Here is a 21,617-nt window from a genome sequence, read left to right on the forward strand (position 1 = left end):
AGGGGTCCAATCAGAGCTGCAGCTTCTGGCCTACATCACAGCCACAGCAACTATCATAGCCACAGCAACGTGGGATCTGAGCCTCGTCTTTGAACTACACCACAGCTCTCGGTAATTCTGGATCCTTAACCTACTGAGCAAGGCCAGGGACTGAACCCTTGTCCTCATGGATACTAGTCAGGTTTGTTACCACTGAGCCATGATGGGAACTCTTGGATATCATTTAGAGTGAACTTCAAGGAGTGGTATTTTGGGGGTTCACTGCATCCTGGACTCTTATTTAATAAAATTTCCTCAAAATAAGTGGATCTTAGAAATATTATCTTGCTGGCAATAGTTAAAGGGGAAGCTTGCCTTTAGGAAGAGTATATATGCTGTAAATAAGATTTATATGAGATGCGGAGTTCCCGTCATGGCTCAGTGGTTAACGAATCTGACTAGGAACAGTGAGGTTGCAGGTTCGAACCCTGGCCTCGTTCAGTGGGTTAAGGATCTGGTGTTGTGTGAGCTGTGGTGTAGGTTGCAGACATGGCTTGGATCCAGTGTTGTTGTGCCTCTGGCATAGGCCAAGGCTACAGCTCCTATGTAACCAGGCTAGGGCCTGGGAACTTCCATATGCTGCAGGTGTGGCCCTAGAAAAGACAAAAGAAAAAAGCAACCTAAAAAAACATTTACATGAGATGGATTGTTATCTGATATGACCAGGGGAGCAGAGCCCATCTCCATGGACATCAATATTTGAAACCCACCAGGCTGGAGAACATCAGGCTGAATTCTGGGTTATGACTTCTTTTTGGCTACTGCCTTATAGTCAGGTAGCAAAACACTGTCTTCATTTCAGCCTACTTAAATCTAAAGTCTCGCCACAGTTCACCAATTTATCTCCAATTAGGATTTTGAGGAAATCTGGGATGCACCATTGACCCTTGAAATTATTGAATTAATTACACATAACAAGTTTTAGTGCAAGTAAATAAAATGTAAGAGCACATAGTGAGACTAAAATACTATTTAGCCCCAGTATTCGTCAGGTTTAAAGCTTTGCATTGCCCACAGATAGGTTAAACTAGTCAGGGATGCTTAAGAAACTCCAGTGTAGCACCTTCAACAATTTTGAAGAATATAACACATGTAAAATATATTAACATCATTCCAAACACAAACATCTATTCTGGAGAAATAACACACAAGACCTCAGTGGCAAATACACATATGCACACGTGTGGCCCCAAACACAACATTCCTGCACATGATTTGATGGTTATATGAAATGTTTTTATAAGAATTATCTGGTATTTGCCTGTTCCACAGGGATTAGGTAACACTGAATAATTGAGTAGACTAAAGAATGAAACATATGGAGTTCCCATTGTGGCTCAGCAGTAACGAACCCGACTAGTATCCATGAGGTCTCTGGTTCGATCCCTGGCCCCACTCAGTGGGTTAAGGATCCGGCGTTGCCATTAGCTGTGTTCTAAGTCCCAGACAAGACTTGGATCTGGTGTTGCTATGGCTGTGGCACAGGCCAGCAGCTGCAGCTCTGATTCAAATCCTAGCCTGGGAACTTCCATGTGCTGCAGTGTGGCCCTAAAAAAAAAGAAAGAAAAAGAAACAGACTACCGGATGAGTGGTGAAGAAAATAAATTGAATGTCAATACATGCAGTGCACTTCCACCAGTGCCTGGTATATAGTATGGGCTCAATAAATGATGATTGTTGTTATTACTGTTGTATTTGCTATTATTATTATTCACTCATGCAATAATTAAACCCAGCAGGTTATAGGCTTCATTGCTGAAAGAGCCTTTGAATAAGTTTTTTGTTCCACCCCTCTGCATCCAGCAGAGACAGAGTGGAATGATATAAAGATTAAGTTTTCTACTTTCAAAAAAACTTGCCACGGAAGAAGCCCCCATAGTGACTTTTGGGAACATAATCCTATGTCTTTCAGTAGCGCTAATTCGTGATCACTTACCATCAGCCTCTCTCACCACCACTGTGAAGTATTTCACAGCTCCATTTGTGTCGCTGAACCAGCTGCAGTTGAAAGTAAAGTTGATGGAAGATTTGCTAATCAGCACATCCTTTTTATTCACACGAATATGTGGAGGTGGAGGAGGAGGGCCTGGAAGAAGGGTAGGGAAGGAAACAAGAAGGGTCACGACTCTAATTTCACATATAAACAGTCAGTGAAATGAAGGTCTCCACACACCTACATCAGACTGTGTGTGTGTTTAATGCTTGGAATCGAGAACCTCCTCCTCTCCTGAAGGGAAGGAGAAGCAGGCAGGAGGAAGTGATTTGCCAGCAGCGCATTAAACATAATGAAGGAGGCAGCTCCTCAGCAGGATTTCCTCAAGTTGTAGCATCAAATTGCTTAAAAGCTCTATTATGGCTCTAACTATAGCATGCAAAGAAATGTATTTAAATACTAACTTGTTCAGGTACTTGAAGATCATTTAACTTGTTTACTGCCAGGAGGCGTTACACAGGGAAATGTTTCTGTTTCCCAGAGCCTTTTAGGTCTTCCCCAAGGACAACAAGCTCACGAATGTGGAAGTGAACCACACGTCCTGTGCACAGGAGTGATAGATACCACAGAGAAAGGCGCACACTCAGTGCCTGCCAACAGGGATACTTACGGTCTATCATGGTGATGGTGCTGTCTTCAACCACCTCGCTGGTCATGCCAGCTGACTGCACCTTGATGGACACCAGGTACCTCTTATGGGGCACTAGCATCATGATGTTGAGCAGAGATTTTTCTTTCTCCAGCTTTCTGGAGAACTCAACTTCTTGAGTGTCCATTTTCCGGCACTCAATGCTGTACCCATCAAAGTCAGAATCGGGAGGAATCCAGGAACAGGAGATGGCCGTGGAGTTCTGAGGTCGGCAATGCAGGTTTTGAATCTTGTCTGGCTCTAAAGGAGTGAGAGGGAGAGGAAGGGACACTTTTCACAACGGTTTGACATCTTTTAACTCCTTTGGCTCCAACTAGCTCAGAGATCTAAATAGATCATTCTCAATCTTCATGTGAATTGTTTTTCATAGTTCTTTAAGGGAATTTCTGCCTACTAGACCCCACTTTGAAAGACACTAAAAGTTGAAGTTCCTGCTGTGGTCCAACGGGATCAGAAGTGTCTCTGGAGCACTGAGATGCAGGTTCAGTCCCTGGCCTGGCACAGTGGGTTAAGGATCCGGCATTGCCCCATCTGTGGCACAGGTCACAATTGCAGTTCGGATCTGATCCCTGGCCCCAGAACTCTGTAGCCACAGGTGTGGCCAAAAAAGAAAAAAAGAAAAAAACAAAACAAAACAAAAAAACCCACTGAAAGTTAAAAGCACTGTTCCTTTAGAAAAATCACCAGGTGCCAACATGACTGGCAACACAAATGTACATGTGGGCAGTGAAGTGACAGAAGTTAGATAGAAGGTGGGACAGAGTGGCCTAGAGGCTGAATGTGCATTTGGGGTTGCCTGAATTCAAATTCTACTTACCAGCCATGCACTCTCGGGCAAGTGACTTCACATATCTGTGCCCCGTCTATAAAGTGAGGAAATTCACCTACTTCACATGGTTATTGTAATGACTCACTAAGGTGAAACATGCACAGCCACCCAGCACAGGGGCTGGCGTGGTCGTTACTCAAGAAATGCTAGTTTTTTGTTTTTGTCTTTTTAGAGCTGCACCTGAGGCATATGGCAGTTCCCAGGCTAGGGGTCGAATTGGAGCTGTAGATGCTGGCCTACACCACAGTCACAGCAACGCCAGATCAGAGTCACGTCTGTGACCTACACCACAGCTCATGGCAACGCGGGATCCTTAACCCACTGAGCCAGGCCAGGGATGGAACCCACACCCTCATGGACACCAGTTGGGTTTGTTACCACTGCTGAAACGCTGGTTCTTACAATAAGGAAAGTAAGAAATGGCACTGCTGACTTGTTACCCCCTGGGCTCTGGCTTCTATCTTCCTCTTCCTGTTCCTTCCCGTTCACAAGCCCAGCCCGAAGCAGTGATACGGCTGTGGTTCCCCACATATGCCCAACTCTTCCATCCCCCTGTGCTTGGTCACTCACTTTCTTCTGCCTGACAGGGTGCCTGACTCAGTAGGTAGCAGATCGTGTTTGTCATTGTGAGTGACACAACCGAGTAAAAGACTCAGTCTGAAAGGAAAAGAGCCACGTGACTGTGCAGGTTCACACCAAACTCTGTAGGCCACTCTCTTCACTCCCAGAGCAGCACCTGTGGCTCTGAGGTGGAGCACAACCCATCTCCCCCGGACACATACTTCATTACAGGAGTCCTTGTTCTCAACCCTCGGCATCTGGGCCACTGAGTGAATTCCTGTTTCACAGCAAAGTCTCCAAATGTCAGCTCACTCACAAGAGTTTAGATGAGGATGATTTAGGAAGAAAATCGAGTCAAAGATGTGGCTTTTGAGGCAAACAGTAATTGAGTCTTTTCAAACACGAACCAGGCTGTTGATTGTTTGAGCTCCCTTCAAACCAAGTCAGAGCTGAGACCCAGAGACATCTCCTCTTCTCACTTTGGAGAGTCTTTTAAGACAACCTGCCTAATCTATAGTTCTGATAATTCACACAAAGAATAACGTGGACATCTGCTTCGATCCCTTCTCTCAGTCCCCCTTTTCACCGCTCAATCTCACCTGCCTTCCAAGACTCAGGTCACATCTCCATTCACTAAGACATGAGTGCCTACTGTGTACAAGGTGCTCTCCTAGGGACAGTGAATGGTACAGACAAGAATAAGACGTTGGCCATAATCTCTAGGAAGGGGGATGAACCCCAAACAACCATCAACAAGGCAGAAAGAAGAATGAACCAGAAGAAATGGGGAGGAGGATGCTGTGGGGAGTGACACACCACATTCCGCTGCTGGTGTGCATAGTGGGCAGGAGTTAGCACAGCCTTTCTGGCAGAGATGACACCTTGCCAAGATCTGGGAAAGGCATAGTTTAGGCAGAAAAAAATCACCAACCTGGGCACCAAGGGTGGGGCTAGGAGGCGTGGGAAGGGGGCTGATGGTGCAGTTCAAGTTGTTCATCACGGCTGGTGCATGTTTGTTGGGCACAGCGCACAGGAATGATGTCCCATGAGTATTCTAAACTCGTGTTTTGTTTAATCCTCTGTTATCCTGGGTGTTTTGTTACCCATATCCAAACACAGTCCTAAGCGATGCAATTCTCAAATTCATCCCGCCATTCCCCATAAAACTCAGCACCAAGTCCCTCTTCATGCTGGCTGCTCTCCTCTTGGGCAAGCCCCACTTGGTAAACACCTCTCTTTAAGTTCTACCATCTGGGGCCAAATACAACACCCCAGATGTGATCTGACCAGCCTGGCCTCAAGTGAGCTCTTGACCTGAGCACCTGTGATTCTATTACAGAGCCCTCAATAAGCCACTGAAAATCCTGCCTGAGCTTGCTATACACTAAAACTCTTAGTTCTTTTCCACCTATTTCTCTCTTTCCCTCTCTCTCTTTTTTCTTTTTAGGGCCACATGTGCAGCATATGGAAGTTTCCAGACTAAGGGTCAAATTGGAGCTTCGGCTGCCGGCCTACACCACAGACACAGCAATGCAGGATCCAAGCTGCATCTCTGACCTACACCACAGCTCACAGCAATGCCAGATCTTGACCCATTGATCGAGGCCAGGGATTGAACCAGCTTCCTCATAGATGCTAGTAGGATTTGTTTCTGCTGAGCCACAATGGGAACTCCATTCACGTATTTCTCTTGACATGCAACTACCTGCGTGCTCTTTGGATACAACATAAAGCACAAGTTACAACCGTTACAGCTTTAATGTTTGGCGCAAAATTTGACAGAACATTTTAAGTCAACTGTGATAAAAAGCATATGTGCGCACACACACACACACACACACACATATACACTAAAAAAAAACAGCTACTGGCTTAAATTTCTAATATTCAACTTCATATTTTATTAATAATCGTAACTCTCTGATCTGATCTTAGAATCTACATTGGGTATTACTGAGAAATAAATATTTGGATTGAGGTTCCTACACCAAAAACTTCTGTTTCTTTGAGGTCTGTGGTATTTATCCCAAAATGCCTTGGGGAAGAAATAGATATCTGTTTTATCATTGAAGTATTTTCATCTTCAGGGTTTACAGCAATATGTCCTAACTGATTCCTCTGCTTCTAGTTTGCCCCTTTTGATCAATTCTCTGCATTGCACCCAGAGTGACTTCCTAAAGTGTAAATTTGATTATGATAATCCAGCTGCAAATCCTGCAGTGGCTTCAGTGGATTGAGGTTCAACGTCATAACCATGCCTCCCAACATTTTATGATCTGATTCTCCTAATCCTCACCTTTTATCCTCCAGCCAACTAAAACTCCTTTGTATTCCTGTCTTCTGTTTGGTTTTGGAATATTTTATTCTCTCTACCAGGAATACTCCTTACTTCTTTCCCTGTCTCCACCGGTGAGTCTTACTCCTTCCTTAGGTCTTCATGTGGATGGTTCTTCTCCTAGGAAACTCCCTTATATGTGTTTCTCTAGCGCAAATACTTCCTTCATCACATCCTAAATGTCTTTTTAATGATAGTACCTCCCACTCAATTGAAAGCTCCACGAGGGCAGAGATTAGTTCTTTATTGTCCACTATTGCTAAAATTGAATAAATGAACAAATCTATATAGAACGTCTGCCTGAATTCAAACCTAACCAATCTCTAGGTAAAAATGTGAATTTATACCAAGCCCCATTGGAAGAAGATGTCTCAACACATACTTCCTTCCCCCATCATCCGAGAACCAAGAGTAGCAAAACATATCATACTTGTCCTCACAGATCCAAAAACTGGTTTGCTGTAGGTTTTCCAGGAATCACCACTGACAGTCTTGACACTGAATTGATAGGATCTTCCTGGACGAAGACCATACACGATGCGTCCTTCTGATTTTCTGTTGTTGTAGGGGTTAAAGACTGTGATGGCATCTCTAGGGAACCACTGCAGCTCAAAGTCATCGTAGTCTGTCCAGTCTGGAGGCCCCTTCCAGGTGATGGCCAAGGATGTGTTTGCAACATCGGCAAATGACATAAGACTGGGAGGACTCGGGGCTGTATGTAGGAGAAAGTGAAAAATACATAATCGCTTCTCTGCATGAGATATACAGATAAGACAGCTGAGTGACATCAGATGTACTTTTAATGTACTTCTTAGGAAGAGTTAATGCAATAGTATAATAACAGGAGCTTCCATTTATATAGTGTTTAGCATGTGTAAGACACTGTCCTCAAGTGTCTTTTTAAATCATTTTTAAAAGTATAGTTGATTTGGAGTTTCCGTCATGGCTCAGTGGTTAACGAGTCTGACTAGGAACCATGAGGTTGAGGGTTCGATCCCTGGCCTTGCTCAGTGGGTTAAGGATCTGGCATTGCCATGAGCTGTGGTGTAGATTGCAGACGCAGCTCGGATCCCGCATTGCTGTGGCTGTGGTGTAGGCCGTCAGCTACAGCTCCGATTTGACCCCTAGCCTGGGAACCTCCATATGCCGCAGGAGCGGCTCAAGAAATGGCAAAAAGACAAAAAAAAAAAAAAAAGTACAGTTGATTTACAATGTGCCAATTTCTGCTTTACAGCAAAGTGAGCCAGTCATACATTCCCTTTCTTATATTATCTTCCATTGTAGTCTATCCTAAGAGACTGGAAATAGTTCCCTGTGCTGTACTGTAGGACTTCATTCCTTATTCATTCAAAATGTAATAGTTTGTCCTCAGGTGTTTTATATACATTTTCTTTAATTTCCATAACCAGAACTTTTTTATGAGGGTGATATGGAGCATGAGTGTGCCCCACACAGGTTACAAGTGTGAAAAGGTATTTAACTTGATATTCATTTATTTTTCATTTAGGGCCACACCTGCCTAGGAGGGCCACTCCCTGGCTAGGAGTGGAATTGGAGCTGCAGTTACAAGCCTGTGCCTCAGCCAAGGCAACACCAGATCCTTAACCCACAGAGTGAGACCAGGAATTGAACCCGCATCCTCAAGGATCCTATGTCAGGTTCTTAATTCATTGAGCCACAACAGGAACTCCATGAGAATGTATTTAGTCCATCAGGTTTTGGGTTGTGAAGGCTAGAGTCCATAGACACTTCCATCTAATTACAGATAGCCTTGTTCATTGATTCCAGGGTAGCATATAGATATTAATGTTATCTGTGTGTGCCCAAGAAATAAGAAAATTAAGAAAGCACTGCTCAGAGGAATGTAATGATGATGATGCTCCCCATTTTATGGCTACAAAAGCTGAGGCTTAGAAGTGCTTGTGACACGCCCAGCTGCACATAAGTAAGTGGCAGAGCTAAGGACCTAGATCTTTTTACCCCAAGTCTGTCTCCTTTTTTTTTTTTTTTTTTTTCTTTCTGTCTTTTCTAGGGCCTCACCTGGGGCATGTGGAGGTTCCCAAGCTAGGGGTCTAATCAGAGCTGTGTCACTGGCCTATGCCAGAGCCACAGCAATGCCAGATCTGAGCCGTGTCTGCGGCCTACGCCACAGCTCATGGCAACACCAGATCCTTAACCCACTGAGTGAGCAAGGCCAGGGATCGAACCTGCAACTTCATGGTTCCTCGTTGGATTCGTTAATCACTTAGTCGTTATGGGAACTCCCCTGTCTCCTTTTTCCACTTTACTATAGGGCCTTCCCAAGGTCAGAGGCTAGTCCATAGCACAGAATTATTGATTTTATTTCTCAGGAAGAAAACCCGTAATTGAAGTGCACCTTTGGAGGCTGCTTCCCACCAACCCTTGGCCATTGGCAACAGGGCTTCTTACCTGTTCTGCTCTCCCCCAGGACCTTGTTGCTGAGATCTCCACTGTGAGTTACCACACACAGCGTGTATTTCCTTCCGGGAATGAGGCCATGGAAACGCCACTCCGTCAGGTTCTTGTCTTTCCAGTTTTCCTTCTTTGTACCATTGGGGTTATAGAGAATCAGCTCATAAAAGTCAAAATCCCCAGAGGCTGGACTCCAGCTGAACCAGAGACTGTCTGTCATGTTTCGATTGGATCCTTTGAGGTTGCTCACAGAGGCTGGAACTTAAACAGAGGGAAAACCTTCACTAAAAACAAAAAAGAAACAAAGACATTTTGGCTCACAGGTGAAAACATGAGCTGTGCTGGGCATATAATAGTGAGCAGACCTATTGTACCATCAGACTTTGTCTCTCTTTCAGGTCACTTGTGTTTAAGGGCATGTGGTCTAGAGATATGGTCTAAATTAGAATAAAACAAAACAAAACTGGTAGTGTCTTCTATATGCTGGCCAAATGGCCTCTGATAAACATAGAAAGTGAAATTTTCAGAAATGACTAATCAAGACTAGTCCAGGAGTTCCCGTAGTGGCACAGTGGTTAATGAATCCGACTAGGAACCATGAGGTTGCGGGTTTGATCCCTGGCCTTGCTCAGTGGGTTAAGGATCCGGCGTTGCTGTGAGCTGTGGTGTAGGTCACAGATGCAGCTTGGATCTCGTGTTGCTGTGGCTCTGGTGTAGGCTGACGGCTACAGCTCCGATTGGACCCCTAGCCTGGGAACCTCCATATGCCACGGGAGCGGTCCAAGAAATGGCAAAAAGACAAAAAAAAAAAAAAAAAAAAAAAAAAAAAAAAAAAAAAAACTAGTCCAATTGGAGTTTCCATCATGGCTCAGTGGTAACAAACCCAACTAGTATCCATGAGAATGGGGGTTCAATTCTGGCTTTGCTCAGTGAGTTAAGGATCCAGTGTTGCCATGAGCTGCATCGAAGGTTGCAGATGTGGCTTAGATCCCGAGTTGCTATGGCTGTGCCGAAGGCCAACAGCTGCATCTCCAATTGGATGCCCAGCCTGGGAACTTCCATATGCTGCACGTGTGACCCTAAAAAAAAAAAAAGAAAAAAAAAAAAAGACTCATCAAAAATCATTTTTACCTTAGCTTCTAAAAAGCCCTGAAAGTGTTTATAAAAAGTTCCAGCCCCTTCCAGTCTGGCTCTTCTCACGCGTGGCCAACATTCTCTGACATCTCTCCCTAGGCCTCTTTTTCTCTGTCTTTCTGATTCTCAGTCTTCTCTCTCAGCACTTTCTTCCCTCAGATCTATATTGATGGAACCTCACTTGGAAAAATGAGTGTTAACAGTCATTTGTACCATAGTATAAATTAGTCACACTGGCACCTGTCCTGGGGGTTATGTAAGGTGTGCGACTCTTTGGAGAGATGTTGTCCTTTGTTGGAAGAACTTGAAACATCAATGAGTAGGTAAGGGAAGATGTGCAGAAGGCAGGTGGCTCTGGAAATGGTGACATCTCAGCAGTTCCACTCATGGTCTAGGCTTATCCACTGCTGTTTTTCATTCTTTTGGAAAACAATCTGAGAACATTTGTAGGGTGCCCAGAATGGGCTCTCTGCCTGGCTCCCAGCATCTTCAGGTCTTGGCCTGAATAGCTTTCTCTGTTTAAAGCAGATTTTTGTCTTGCCAAGTCACTCTTTGTCACAACATACTGTTTACTTGCTTCAGGGGATTTCAGGCATTCCAAACATCATCTCCCTTTAGAATCTGCTGTCCCAGAGCTCCTGTCATGGTTCAGTGGTTAACGAACCCGACTAGCATCCATAAGGATGTGGGTTCAATCCCTGGCCTCGCTCAGTGGGTTAAGGATCCAGTGTTGCCGCAAGCCGTGGTGTAGTTTGCAGACATGGCTTGGATCCCGAGTTATTATGCCTGTGGTGTAGGCCTGTGGCTACAGCTCCAATTCGACCCCTAGCCTGGGAACCTCCATATGCCGCAGGTGCGACCCGAAAAAGCCAAAAGGTAAAAAAAAAAAAAAAGAAAAGAAAAGAATCTGCTGTCCCGCCCCTTCTTCCTCTCTGTTAACATGAAGCCCTGGGAGGTCAGGGGCCTCATGTGTCTGGCTAGTGTCACAGTGAGCCCTGTGCCTGGCACACAAGAACACTCAAAAACTCTTGTCAATTGACAACAAAAATTGAATAGAAAAATGAGAAAGACTAAATTTAGCTTCTTATTTGTGGCCCAGGATGTTTTGCTCACTTGCATTTTCCTAGAACTCTTGTGTTCATTTCTGATTCACAGCAGTCATTGCTTGCTGGTCCCATTTGGTCCCTCCACTCCATCTGTTTCTTGTAGAGAGCTGAAAGGCACAGTTTGAGTCAAGGTCCAATGGGTTGCCATCCTCTTGTAGCAGGTTGCTGGCAAGAAGAGGAGCCAGATTTTTTTTTTTCTTTTTTCTTTTTTAGGGCTGAACCTGAGCCATATGGAAGTTCCCAAGCTAGGGGTCAAATTGGAGCTGCAGCTGCCACCCTATACCACAGCCACAGCAATGTGGGATCCAAGCCACATCTGCAACCTATACCACAGCTCACAGCAATGCCGGATCTTTAATCCATTGAGTGAGGCCAGGGATTGAACCTGAGTCCTCACAGATACTAGATGGGTTCACTACCACTGAGCCACGATGGGAACTCCCAGATTCATTTCTTCACGCAATTCTATGAAGTAAACACAGGGAGGCAATTGAACAGAACAGTGCAAACACTATTCTGATATATAATCAAAGGTTTGATTTAGGGTCACACATTTCATATAAAGCCCTGGGTAGAATAGGAAACTAAAGCCAAATGGAGGAAAAACGCGGGAGGTGTCCCTCCCTCATTACTGCTTGGGTCTAGGTCTTACCTGTTCTGCCGAACATGAGGGACTCATTAGACAGCTCCTCGCTGCAAGTTACAATCACCATTTTGTACATTCGACCTTGGAGCAAGTTCTGGAAAGAGAAGCTTTGGACTGTGGGGTCAATTTGTGCTCTCTCCTGAAGAGTTCCATCCGGGTTGTACAGAAAGATGTTGTACCCTTTGAACTCCCCCTTGGAGGGCGTCCAGCTGAAGGACAGGTGTCCGGTGGAGTTCTCTGTGATCCTCAGATTGGTGACAGCTGCAGGGACTGGAAAAGCCGAGGAGCAAGAGAGTGAGACTGAGTCTGATGTCCCTGACATAGCCTGGGATTGACATCTGGATGGCCCCTCTCCAACAAGCAGCCCCAAATACACGGCCCCTGCCTTGGTAAAGTACTGACTTCACGGAGACCTGAAAGCAAAGAAATCTGAATATTGTGAATTACTGATGCTGGAACCAGTAATTTAAAAAAAATAAAACCACAAGAGAACAACAACAACAAAACCCACCACGGATGGAAAGTTATCTTCAAGGACATTTTTTGAATATAAAATAAAGTTAATCGGACCTATGTGACTAATACTGAGAGCTAGATCAGAGATCGAAAAACTATCTCTGAGTGCCCTCTGACAGCTAAGAAATAGCCATTAGAGGGAAGAGCAGTGAAGAGGAGAGAGTAGGTAAGAAAGAAGGGAAAATCAGGCAGAAAGAGAAAATTAGAATCAGGGATGTGGGAAAGAGAAGCAAAAAGAAAAGCCAAAACCAAAACCAAAAAAAAAAACAAAGTTTACATTAGGATTTTGCAACCCTTTTGGCCTCCTGTGCTACCTGTTGGCAAGGTGAAGGTGATCAAGTGCCTCCCAAAATGACCTGTTTCCAAACTGTTGGCACTGATGCTGCCTGATTCCATCCAAGTCTTAGGATGTCCGTGGGAACAAAACAGGACACTGTCTTGGTCTCTCCTGGATTCTCCACTCCACTTTCTCAGGCTCTTTTGCTTTTTCTCTCTCATGCCACACTCTTAAAACTTGGTAACCCCCATGGTTTCATCCTTTGCTTTATATGCTATCACATTAGCCAAGCAATTGGTCTCATTCATTTTATGGATTGCTATGGTCTGAATGCGTCACGCCGAAATTCATAGGTTGAAACCTCAGGGCCAGAGTACTGGTATTGGGGGATGTGGCCCATGAGAAATACTTAGGTCGCAAGGGTGGAGACCTCATGAACGGGATGAGCGCCCTTATAAAAGAGACCCCAGACGTCTCATCCTTCCACCATGTGAGGACGCAGTGAGAAGGTGCCATCTGTGAATCAGAAATGGGCCCTCACAAGATCCCACATCTGCCGGAGCCTGGACTTTGGACTTGCAGCCTCCAGAACTATTTGTTGTTTAAGCCACCCAGTTATACTGAACAGACTAAAACATGGATTTAAGTAAAATTTTTGTCCAAATCTTTACCTCCAGCTGACTTTTCAGGGCTCGGGCCCAAATTTTCAAAGAACTATTGATCACCTCTCTGTCAGTCATTTAGACATCTCAAACTCAAGGCAGAACAGAGCCCTGATTCTTTCTCCTTGACACTCTCTCCTCTTAGTTCCCTTATCTCACTTAGTAGAGTCATCTTCTACCAGATACCCCAGGTAGAAGCTCTAGAATCTTCTTCTTCTTCTCCTCCGATATTCCACCCAGCCACCAAGTGCCATCCTACCTAATGCAGGAATATTTCTTGACTGTATCTACTATTCTTTACTATTCTTCTTTTTTTTTTTTTTTTTTTTTTTTTTTTTGCTTTTTAGGGCCATGCCTGCAGCATATGGAAGTTCCCAGACTAAGGGTCGAAGTAGAGCTGCAGCTGCCAGCCTGGGCCACAGCCACAGCAACACAGGATCCCAGCCATGTCTGTGACCTACACCACAGTTCATGGCAACACTGGATCCTTAGCCCACTGAGTGAGGCCAGGGATTGAACCTGCGTCCTCATGGATACTAGTTGGGTCCATTACCACTGAGCCATGATGGGAACTCCTGTGTCCACTGTTCTTCCTCAGTGCCCCTGCGTTTTCACTTTTGACCCTTATCCTTTCTGCAACCACCATCCTCTTAGGACCCCAGCTGCCTCCCTGACCACCTCCCCCTACTTTGTCGTCACTCACTGTGCTCCAGCTGCAGTGGTCTCATTACTGCTCGTCCAACAGGCCTGACATGCTCCTGCTTTAGAGTCTTTCTCTTGCCATTTGCTCTGTTTGGGGATACTCTTCCCCAAATAACTACACAATCTTCTTTCTCACTTCTTTCAGATTTTACTCAAACTTTATCACCTTTTCAACGAGACCTTTTAGGACTGTTTTATCTAAACTGTAAGCTTCCAACATTTGCTAACCCATGTGCCTGCTTTAATTTTCTCCTCAGCATTTATGACCATTTTTTACTTCTTTATTTTACTTTATTGCTACATTTTTTACTTCTTTATTTTGTTTATTGACTTTCATGAGAACGAGGGTTTGTTTTATTCATTTCTATGTATCCAGCATTTAGAACAGTGCCTGGCATACAGTAGGTGCTCAAGAACAAGTGCCTTAATGAGATGGTCTCCCCATCTCTGGTCTCTTCTGCATTCAACCTACCCCCCATTGTCATCTGATTTATTTAATCATTTATTTGTTTTTGGCCATGCCCACCACATGTGGAAGTTCCCAGGCCAGGGACTGAACGTGAGCCACAGTGATGACAACGCCGGACTGGGCACCAGGGAACTCCTGATTTTTTTTTTTAAGGCATAATTTTTTGTTATATAACATCTACTCTCTGGCTGAAAAACCTTTGTCTCCTTTTATTTATTTTACAAGATGAAACATAAAGTCCCGAGGAAGGTATGCCAAGTACTCTAATCTGGCCCCCACCTGCCTTTCCAGCTTCACATTTCCACCACGTAACACACACATCAGCCACCACAAAATCTCACTGCTCTTCTCACCCCTGCCTGTCTCGGCACAAGGTCATCTCTCTGCACCAGAAGTCCTACCTTCTCTCCAGGTGGAGAACTGCTTCATCCTTCATGATGGTATCAAAGTGTCACTTTCAGAAAGACTTCCCCGTTCCACCTGACTCCATGCTCCCTTAGATGGTGGACATTCTTCTGTCTCATACAATCCTTATCACATTGTGCTGTCATTATTTGTCCATGTGTCTGTCCCTCTGCTAATCAGTCACCTCTTCCAGGACAAGAAGCATGCCTACTTTATCATGATGTCCCTATCAACATTGAATCCCTTTCTGATCCAGGGACTTAATACATAAATATCCAGTTAGACTAGTGTGGTTGTGTAAATAATGGACCCCAAGGATGTCCAGGTCCCAATTCCCAGAACCTGCGAATATGTTACGTAAGGTGGAAAAAGGGACTTTGCAGGAAATGATTAAGTTCAGGATCCTGAAATGGGAAGAGGATCCTGCATTGTCCGGGTGGTGGCCAGTGTAGTCAAAAGAATCCTTAAAAGATGGAAGAGGGAGGCAGGAGAGCAGAGAAGGTGATGTGCTAGTGGACAAGGAGGCCATGAGCTGAGGAATGTGAGTGGCCTCTCAAAGCTGCAAAGGGCAAGGAAAGGATTCTCCCCATAAAGTCACTAGAAGAATCAGCCTGACACCTTGATTTTTAGCCCCACAAGATCTACTTCAGATTCTGATGGCCAGATAACAAATTTGTGTTGTTTTAAGGGCAAAGTTGGTGGCAATTTATTATAGTAAGAATAAGAAAGTAATCGAGCCAGTTTTGATGAAAAATCTGAATGGGGGCGTGGTGGGCTGAAGGCTGTGTGAATACGTCAACGGAGGGAAGCAGTAAATGATGGTGAACATTCCCACTGTGTCAGTGAATACAGATCATCTCCCAATGTTGGGTCATCTCTTTGGCCCTACAGTTCTTAAGGAATAGCAAGCTATCCTGCACAAAACAGTAAGCAGTGAGAATTACCTGTTCGGCCTTCAGTTTGGGCTTCCTTGCTGAAGAGGCCTCCGCTGACCGTTAGGATCTGTATCTTGTACTTCTTTCCTGGTATTAGGTCTTCAAATTTGTGCTGCTTGGTGGTGGCCGCCTCTGATATGTTACTCAGGAGGATTCCGTTTTCACTTAGAAGCAGGATATCGTATCTTTCCACCACGCCAACAGCTTTTTGCCAGCTTACTATTAAGGAATGACTGCTGTATGCATTGTCTGCCATTATTCCCTGGACGGACGCCGGGACTGCAAAGAAAGAAGAGGTCCCACCACTTAGGATAAAGTAGTCAATTGAGAAAAACTTTCCTAAATCAACTGCAAATGGAAGATGCAGCCTCATGGCTGCACTGACACTCCCTGTGTGCTCTTAGGAGAAAATGGCCTGGCCTAAATTATCTGTACAACTGCTTACAGTCTCTATGGTTTTTTGTTTCTTCTTTTTTTTACTCTGACTTAGACAGGATCTTGAGGTCAAACAAGCAGAAAAATTAGTGAGAAAGCTACTGATAAATATGCAGAGTAATGCATATCTATGTATGCAGAAAGTAGAAGAATGCTGAACAAATTTACATTCAGTGAATACAATTTGGATGACTGAATTGTCTCTTGTTTAGAGTTTCATTCTCAAGATTAACTCAAGTCAAAGCTTCAAGCCTTACCTTACACAGTAGCACTGAACAGCGTTTGTACTGTGGTTCCTGATGGGAAATGCCAGATAGTTTTACTGGCTAATAAGAATCCTAGGCTTATATTTTCTCTCATGCTACATAACATCCTTAAGGGATCTCATCCACTCCATGGTTTGAATTGTTGCCCACGTGGTGGTGACTCCCACATTTAAACTCTCAGTGGGAACCTCTCTTCTGTTTTTGCAAGTGACATCCCTCTCTGGATGTTCCCCAGACCCCTGACTCTCAAGATGACCAAACTGAACTCCTCACCTCCCTCCTATCATCTCCTCATTGTCCTTGGTCCAAGTCAGAAACTTGGCTTGTTACCCTCATCCTGCTACAAAATCAAACATGTGATTTGTCATTTCCCTCTCCTAAATCTTACATCTCTTGGGTCTCTCCCTTTCCTTCCTCTCTCCTGCCCTTAGCCTGGGACACTGTCATCACTCACCTACATCACTGCAGCTCTCTGGACCAGAGTCCTTGCTTCCTCATTTCCAACTGTTTCAAACTGCACACAGCATCCGGCAGATTCCCAGCATGCCATGCTGATGGCCTTTCACTGGCTCTCCTAATTCTTTTTTTTTTTTTTTTTTTTTTTTTTTTTTTGTCTTTTTAGGGCTGCACCCTCAGCCTATGGAGGTTCCCAGGCTAGGGGTCCAATCGGAGCTGTAGCTACCAGCCTACGCCACAGCCACAGCAATGCAATATCTGAGCTGCCACTGTGATTAACACCACAGCTCATGGCCACGCTGGATCCTTAACACACTGAGAGAGTCCAGGGATCGAACCTCCATCCTCATGGATACTAGTCAGATTTGTTTCCGCTGAGCCACAATGGGAACTCTGGCTCTCCTAATTTTAAACACTTTATCAGAGCTACAAGGCCCTTCACAATCTGGTCCATCTACTCTCTTGGCCACACAGCTCACATCTTTATTCTAGCATATTACATAATGTGTAGCTCATTTCAGTTCTTACATGCTTTCGCTCTCTCCCAGACCTTTGCTTTTCTGCTAGAATCAGATTAACATGATCAGCATATACTCTACCAAGATGATTTCTTAATGTCTCTTAAAATGTTACCTCCTCCTGGAAGCCTTCCTTGATTCTTTTTGTTTGCTCCTATACTATCTTGAGATTACTTCTGTTTTGGCACTTATCGTGTTATACTGTAACTGCCTTTTTACTTCTCTGTCTCCTTGCCTAGATTGTAAGCTTCTTTGTTCACAAGCTCTATCTTGATGATGAATTCCCATTTTCCAACATAATGGTTGGACATATACATATATGAAATAGAGACAGAGGAGGACACAGTACAGAAGCCCAGGCCCTGCAACTAAATAAGCGGTCATGAAGATGAAAGACATCTAGTATGTACTGTGTCACAGTAGAGAGAGCATGTGGTTTGAAGTCAGACAGACTTAGATTTGAAGTACAGCTCTACGTTTTATTACATGTATCCTTGATAATGTTTCATAAACTTTCCGAGCCTTACTTTCTTCATCTGTAAGATGAAGATAATGCTCTCTGCTTTGTAGTGTGGCTAGATATTTTTTTGGGATGTGCATGCAGCATACAGAAGTTCTCAGGCCAGGATCAAACCTGTACCAAAGCAGTAGCAATGCTGGATTCTTAACGGCTAGGCCATGGTGGAACTCCTAGAGATCTTTTTTTTTTGGCTTTTTAGCGTGGAACCCAAGGCATATGGAAGTTCCCAGGCTAGGGGTTGAATCGGAGTTACACCTGCTGGCCTACAGCACAGCTCACGGTATTGCCAGATCCTTAACCCACTGAACAAGGCCAGGGATCGAACCCAGAGCCTCATGGATCCTAGTTGGGTTTTGTTAACAAATCCTAGTTGGGTTTGTTAACCGCTGAGCCACAAAGGGAACTCCTCCTAGAGATCATTTAAAATGCCTGGCATTTTTAGTGGTGCTTAGAGCTTATCTTTGTTTTGAAAGTACTATATTAATAGTGGTATTAACATAAATAAACAGCTACATTATTAATTCATCACAAATGAATAGATGGCATAGGTGTATTTTTCTTTAAAGAATTTTGAGAAAGGAAACATTCTGAAAAATACATAATTAGACAAGTCAGCTATTTTACTATCCCTTAGCAAGTATAAAAATCTATTCACATAGTTTGGTTTCTAAATACCTTTCGTTTGTTTTGAATATCTGTTAGAAAAGAAAAATGCAAAGAAAAAATATGAGAAAGGCTCTTGAAACCACACTGAACTGCATAAATTTAGGTGAGTTTGAATTTGGATATTCTCCATTTGTGAATGGCCAGGCCCACCCATTGTCCCATCGTGGAGAACTACTTGGCTCCTCTCCAGGTGGATGCTCACCTGTCCGCCCGAACACCTCAATCTGGTTCTTCAGGGACCCGCTGACAGAGGCGATCAAAATCTGGTACTGTTCCCCGGCCTCCAGTCTGTGGAATGTGTGCTCAGAGACATGCTTGGGGATGGTTTGAGACTCAACCGTTTGACTCTGCCTGAATGCGGACACCGTGTAAGAATCAACATCGCCCCCACCAGGAGTCCAGTTCACGGTCAGGCTATCTGTCGCCCCATTGGGAGAAACGCGAATATTTTTGACAACACTAGGAACTAAAAAAGAAAATAAATTTAAAAACCATCACTTGGAGAACAAACGAAGGACATTTTCCACTAAAATGTTCATGCTTCCTACATTTTGGCATCTACTGAAAGAATCCATGTGAAAAAAAACTGGTATCAATCTACCATTTTGCTCTGACTTTTCTGCTTGAGCTGAAGTTGATGGGGGAAATTTAGAGGGACATTAAAGCCAGTCAGTAGAAAAGAAGAACAAGAATAATATAATGGGCGCCAGTTCGATTGCCTTGGTTCAAGTCTTGGCTTTCTCATTTACTAGATGTGGGATTAGAGGCAAATCCCTTAACCCCTGGAAGTCCTCATCAGAAAAGTGGTAATGATAATAATAGTAGCCAGCCCACAAAATTGTTAGGCTTGAACAAAATGTACATATAAAGTGCTTTGCTGTGGGTCAAGTTCACAGTAAACTCTTTTGTCTTTTTTTTTTTTAAGGGCCGCACCTGTGGCATATGGAGGTTCCCAGGCTAGGGGTCGAATCAGAGCTGTAGCCACCGGTCTACACCACAGTCATGGTGATGCAGGATCCGAGCTGCGTCTGCAACCTACACCACAGCCCATGGCAATGCCCGATCCTTTTTTTTTTTGTCTTTTGTTTTTTTTTTTTAGGGCCACACCTGAGGCATATTGAGGTTCCCAGGCTAGGGGTCGAATCGGAGCTGTTGCTTCTGGCCTACGCCAGAGCCACAGCCACGCGGGATCCAAGCCATGTCTGCGACCTACACCACAGCTCACAGCAACACCAGATCCTTAACCCACTGAGCGAGGCCAGGGATGGAACTGGAGTCCTCATATGCTAGTTGGGTTCGTTAACCACTGAGCCATGACGGGAACTCCCACAGTAACTCTTAATAAATGTTAATTGTTTTTGCAACCCTCCTAAAACAGTTCCAAAGAAGGAATACTCTACCAACCAACCAAGTTGTTTATACTTTATCTCTATGCCCCACAAGGAATAGCTGCTCACATCAATGCTATGCTATTTTTCATGCAGCTGTGTTTTTTTTCTTCTCCTTCATCCTACTTTACTTTGATAAAGTACCTTGGACAATATCACGATCACTATCAAGATAACCTTCGCCCTTCCCTGCCATCTCCCTTTTAGCCCTTCACATCCTCAACCCAAATGTCTGGCTACCCAACATGCTAAATACACCACTATATCTAGTCAGGTTCAAGAGTTCTATGTCTCATTACCTGTGAAGCCCTCAATGAAGGCTGACTGCTGTACGTCTCCACTGACGGTCAAGACAAGAATTTTATACTGGCGCCCTGGTGTGAGGGAGGTGAATCGATACTCCGTTGCCGTATTGACCAGGTGAAAAGAAGGAAATACTTTCATATCATTGAAGAGCAGCTGGATCTCATACTGGTCGACGTCCCCGTCAGCACGTGTCCATGTCACCTGAAGGTCCTCAGTGCTTCTGTTCCTCAAGGTGAGATCCTTAACCGCCTCTGGGACTAGGAAGGAATGTGAGAAGGCATTTCAGGAAAGTGACTGATCAGAGTTTACTACACAATAATTTATGAATCACGTCACAGAACTGGCAAACATCTCCCTTCCCCCCCAATAAACCACTTCAACAACTTCACGCATAATTAAACAAGAAAAATTGGAAGGGACTATTAAAATTGTAATTTTTTTCCTGACATAAATCTTATATGCTAAATGTTGGTAGAATATAATTATAAAATGAGTTATGATCTCACTCATAAGATAAAATGATTTTAAATGCCACAATGCGGGAGGACAGGGAGAAAAATGGGAAATTTGGCCTTCTTGCTCCCCCAATATGCTTGCTTTTATCTGCCAACAAATACTCTGTAATTATAGGCCATGGCTTGGCTGAATGATGTTAGCTCCCAGTGAGGGTAACTGAAAATGCCGTTTACTGATCAGTAAGTAGAGAAGATTCAAGGTGAAGATACACTATGTACTTGATGACCTTCAAGTCCCAACCAACCATCAAATTTTGCAATCTTTTCACTTACTTGTTCTCCCATTTCCTTGTTCACTGGCCTCATATTGTCCACTTTTTGTACTAACAGTGACACTGTATAACCGTCCAGGGACTAGCTTAACAAATACACACTCATTTTCAGACTTGGGGATGGTTTTCGTTTGAATGAAGTTGTTTTTGTTTTTAATGGTGACTTCATAGTGATCAAAGTCTCCGGTGGCGTGTACCCAGGATACCTTTAAATAGTCACTCCTGGCCGAGTTGCTGATACTGACTCCCTGGACCTTGTCAGGCACTGCAAAAAGAAAACAGAAAACAGCTAAAGATTTAGGGACTCTGACGGAGCGAGGGATCACAGATGACAACCTGGGACGATGAAAGAGTGAGTAGATTTTTATTGTGTGCATTTAAAAGAAAAATGTTAGGAGTTCCCATCGTGGTGCAGCAGAAACAAATCTGACTAGCATCCATGAGGACACAGGTTTGATCGTTTGATCCCTGGCCTTGCTCAGTGGGTTAAGGATCCGGCGTTGCTGTGAGCTGTGGCGTAGGTTGCAGACGTGGCTCAGATCTGGTGTTGCTGTGGCTGTGATGTAGGCCAGTGGCTGCAGCTC

At 44.2% G+C, this 21,617-nt stretch overlaps 1 protein-coding gene across 4 annotated transcripts in view; it reads right to left on the reverse strand.

Annotated features, from left to right (window-relative positions):
* PTPRB (protein tyrosine phosphatase, receptor type B) overlaps positions 1-21,617 on the reverse strand; it is a 138,379-nt gene that overhangs the window by 37,989 nt on the left and 78,773 nt on the right. For all 4 annotated transcript variants that reach the window (XM_021091988.1, XM_021091989.1, XM_021091987.1 and 1 more), the window contains 9 exons: positions 21,035-21,298; positions 20,240-20,503; positions 18,755-19,018; positions 15,701-15,970; positions 11,732-11,995; positions 8,837-9,100; positions 6,837-7,118; positions 2,643-2,921; positions 1,976-2,125 (listed from right to left, as the gene is read on the reverse strand). In XM_021091988.1, coding sequence (XP_020947647.1) covers positions 1,976-2,125; positions 2,643-2,921; positions 6,837-7,118; positions 8,837-9,100; positions 11,732-11,995; positions 15,701-15,970; positions 18,755-19,018; positions 20,240-20,503; positions 21,035-21,298 — 2,301 coding nt within the window. The remainder of the gene's footprint in view (positions 1-1,975; positions 2,126-2,642; positions 2,922-6,836; positions 7,119-8,836; positions 9,101-11,731; positions 11,996-15,700; positions 15,971-18,754; positions 19,019-20,239; positions 20,504-21,034; positions 21,299-21,617) is intronic.

This window comes from Sus scrofa, chromosome 5 (genome assembly GCF_000003025.6).
Source record: "Sus scrofa isolate TJ Tabasco breed Duroc chromosome 5, Sscrofa11.1, whole genome shotgun sequence".
Taxonomy (NCBI): Eukaryota; Metazoa; Chordata; class Mammalia; order Artiodactyla; family Suidae; genus Sus; species Sus scrofa.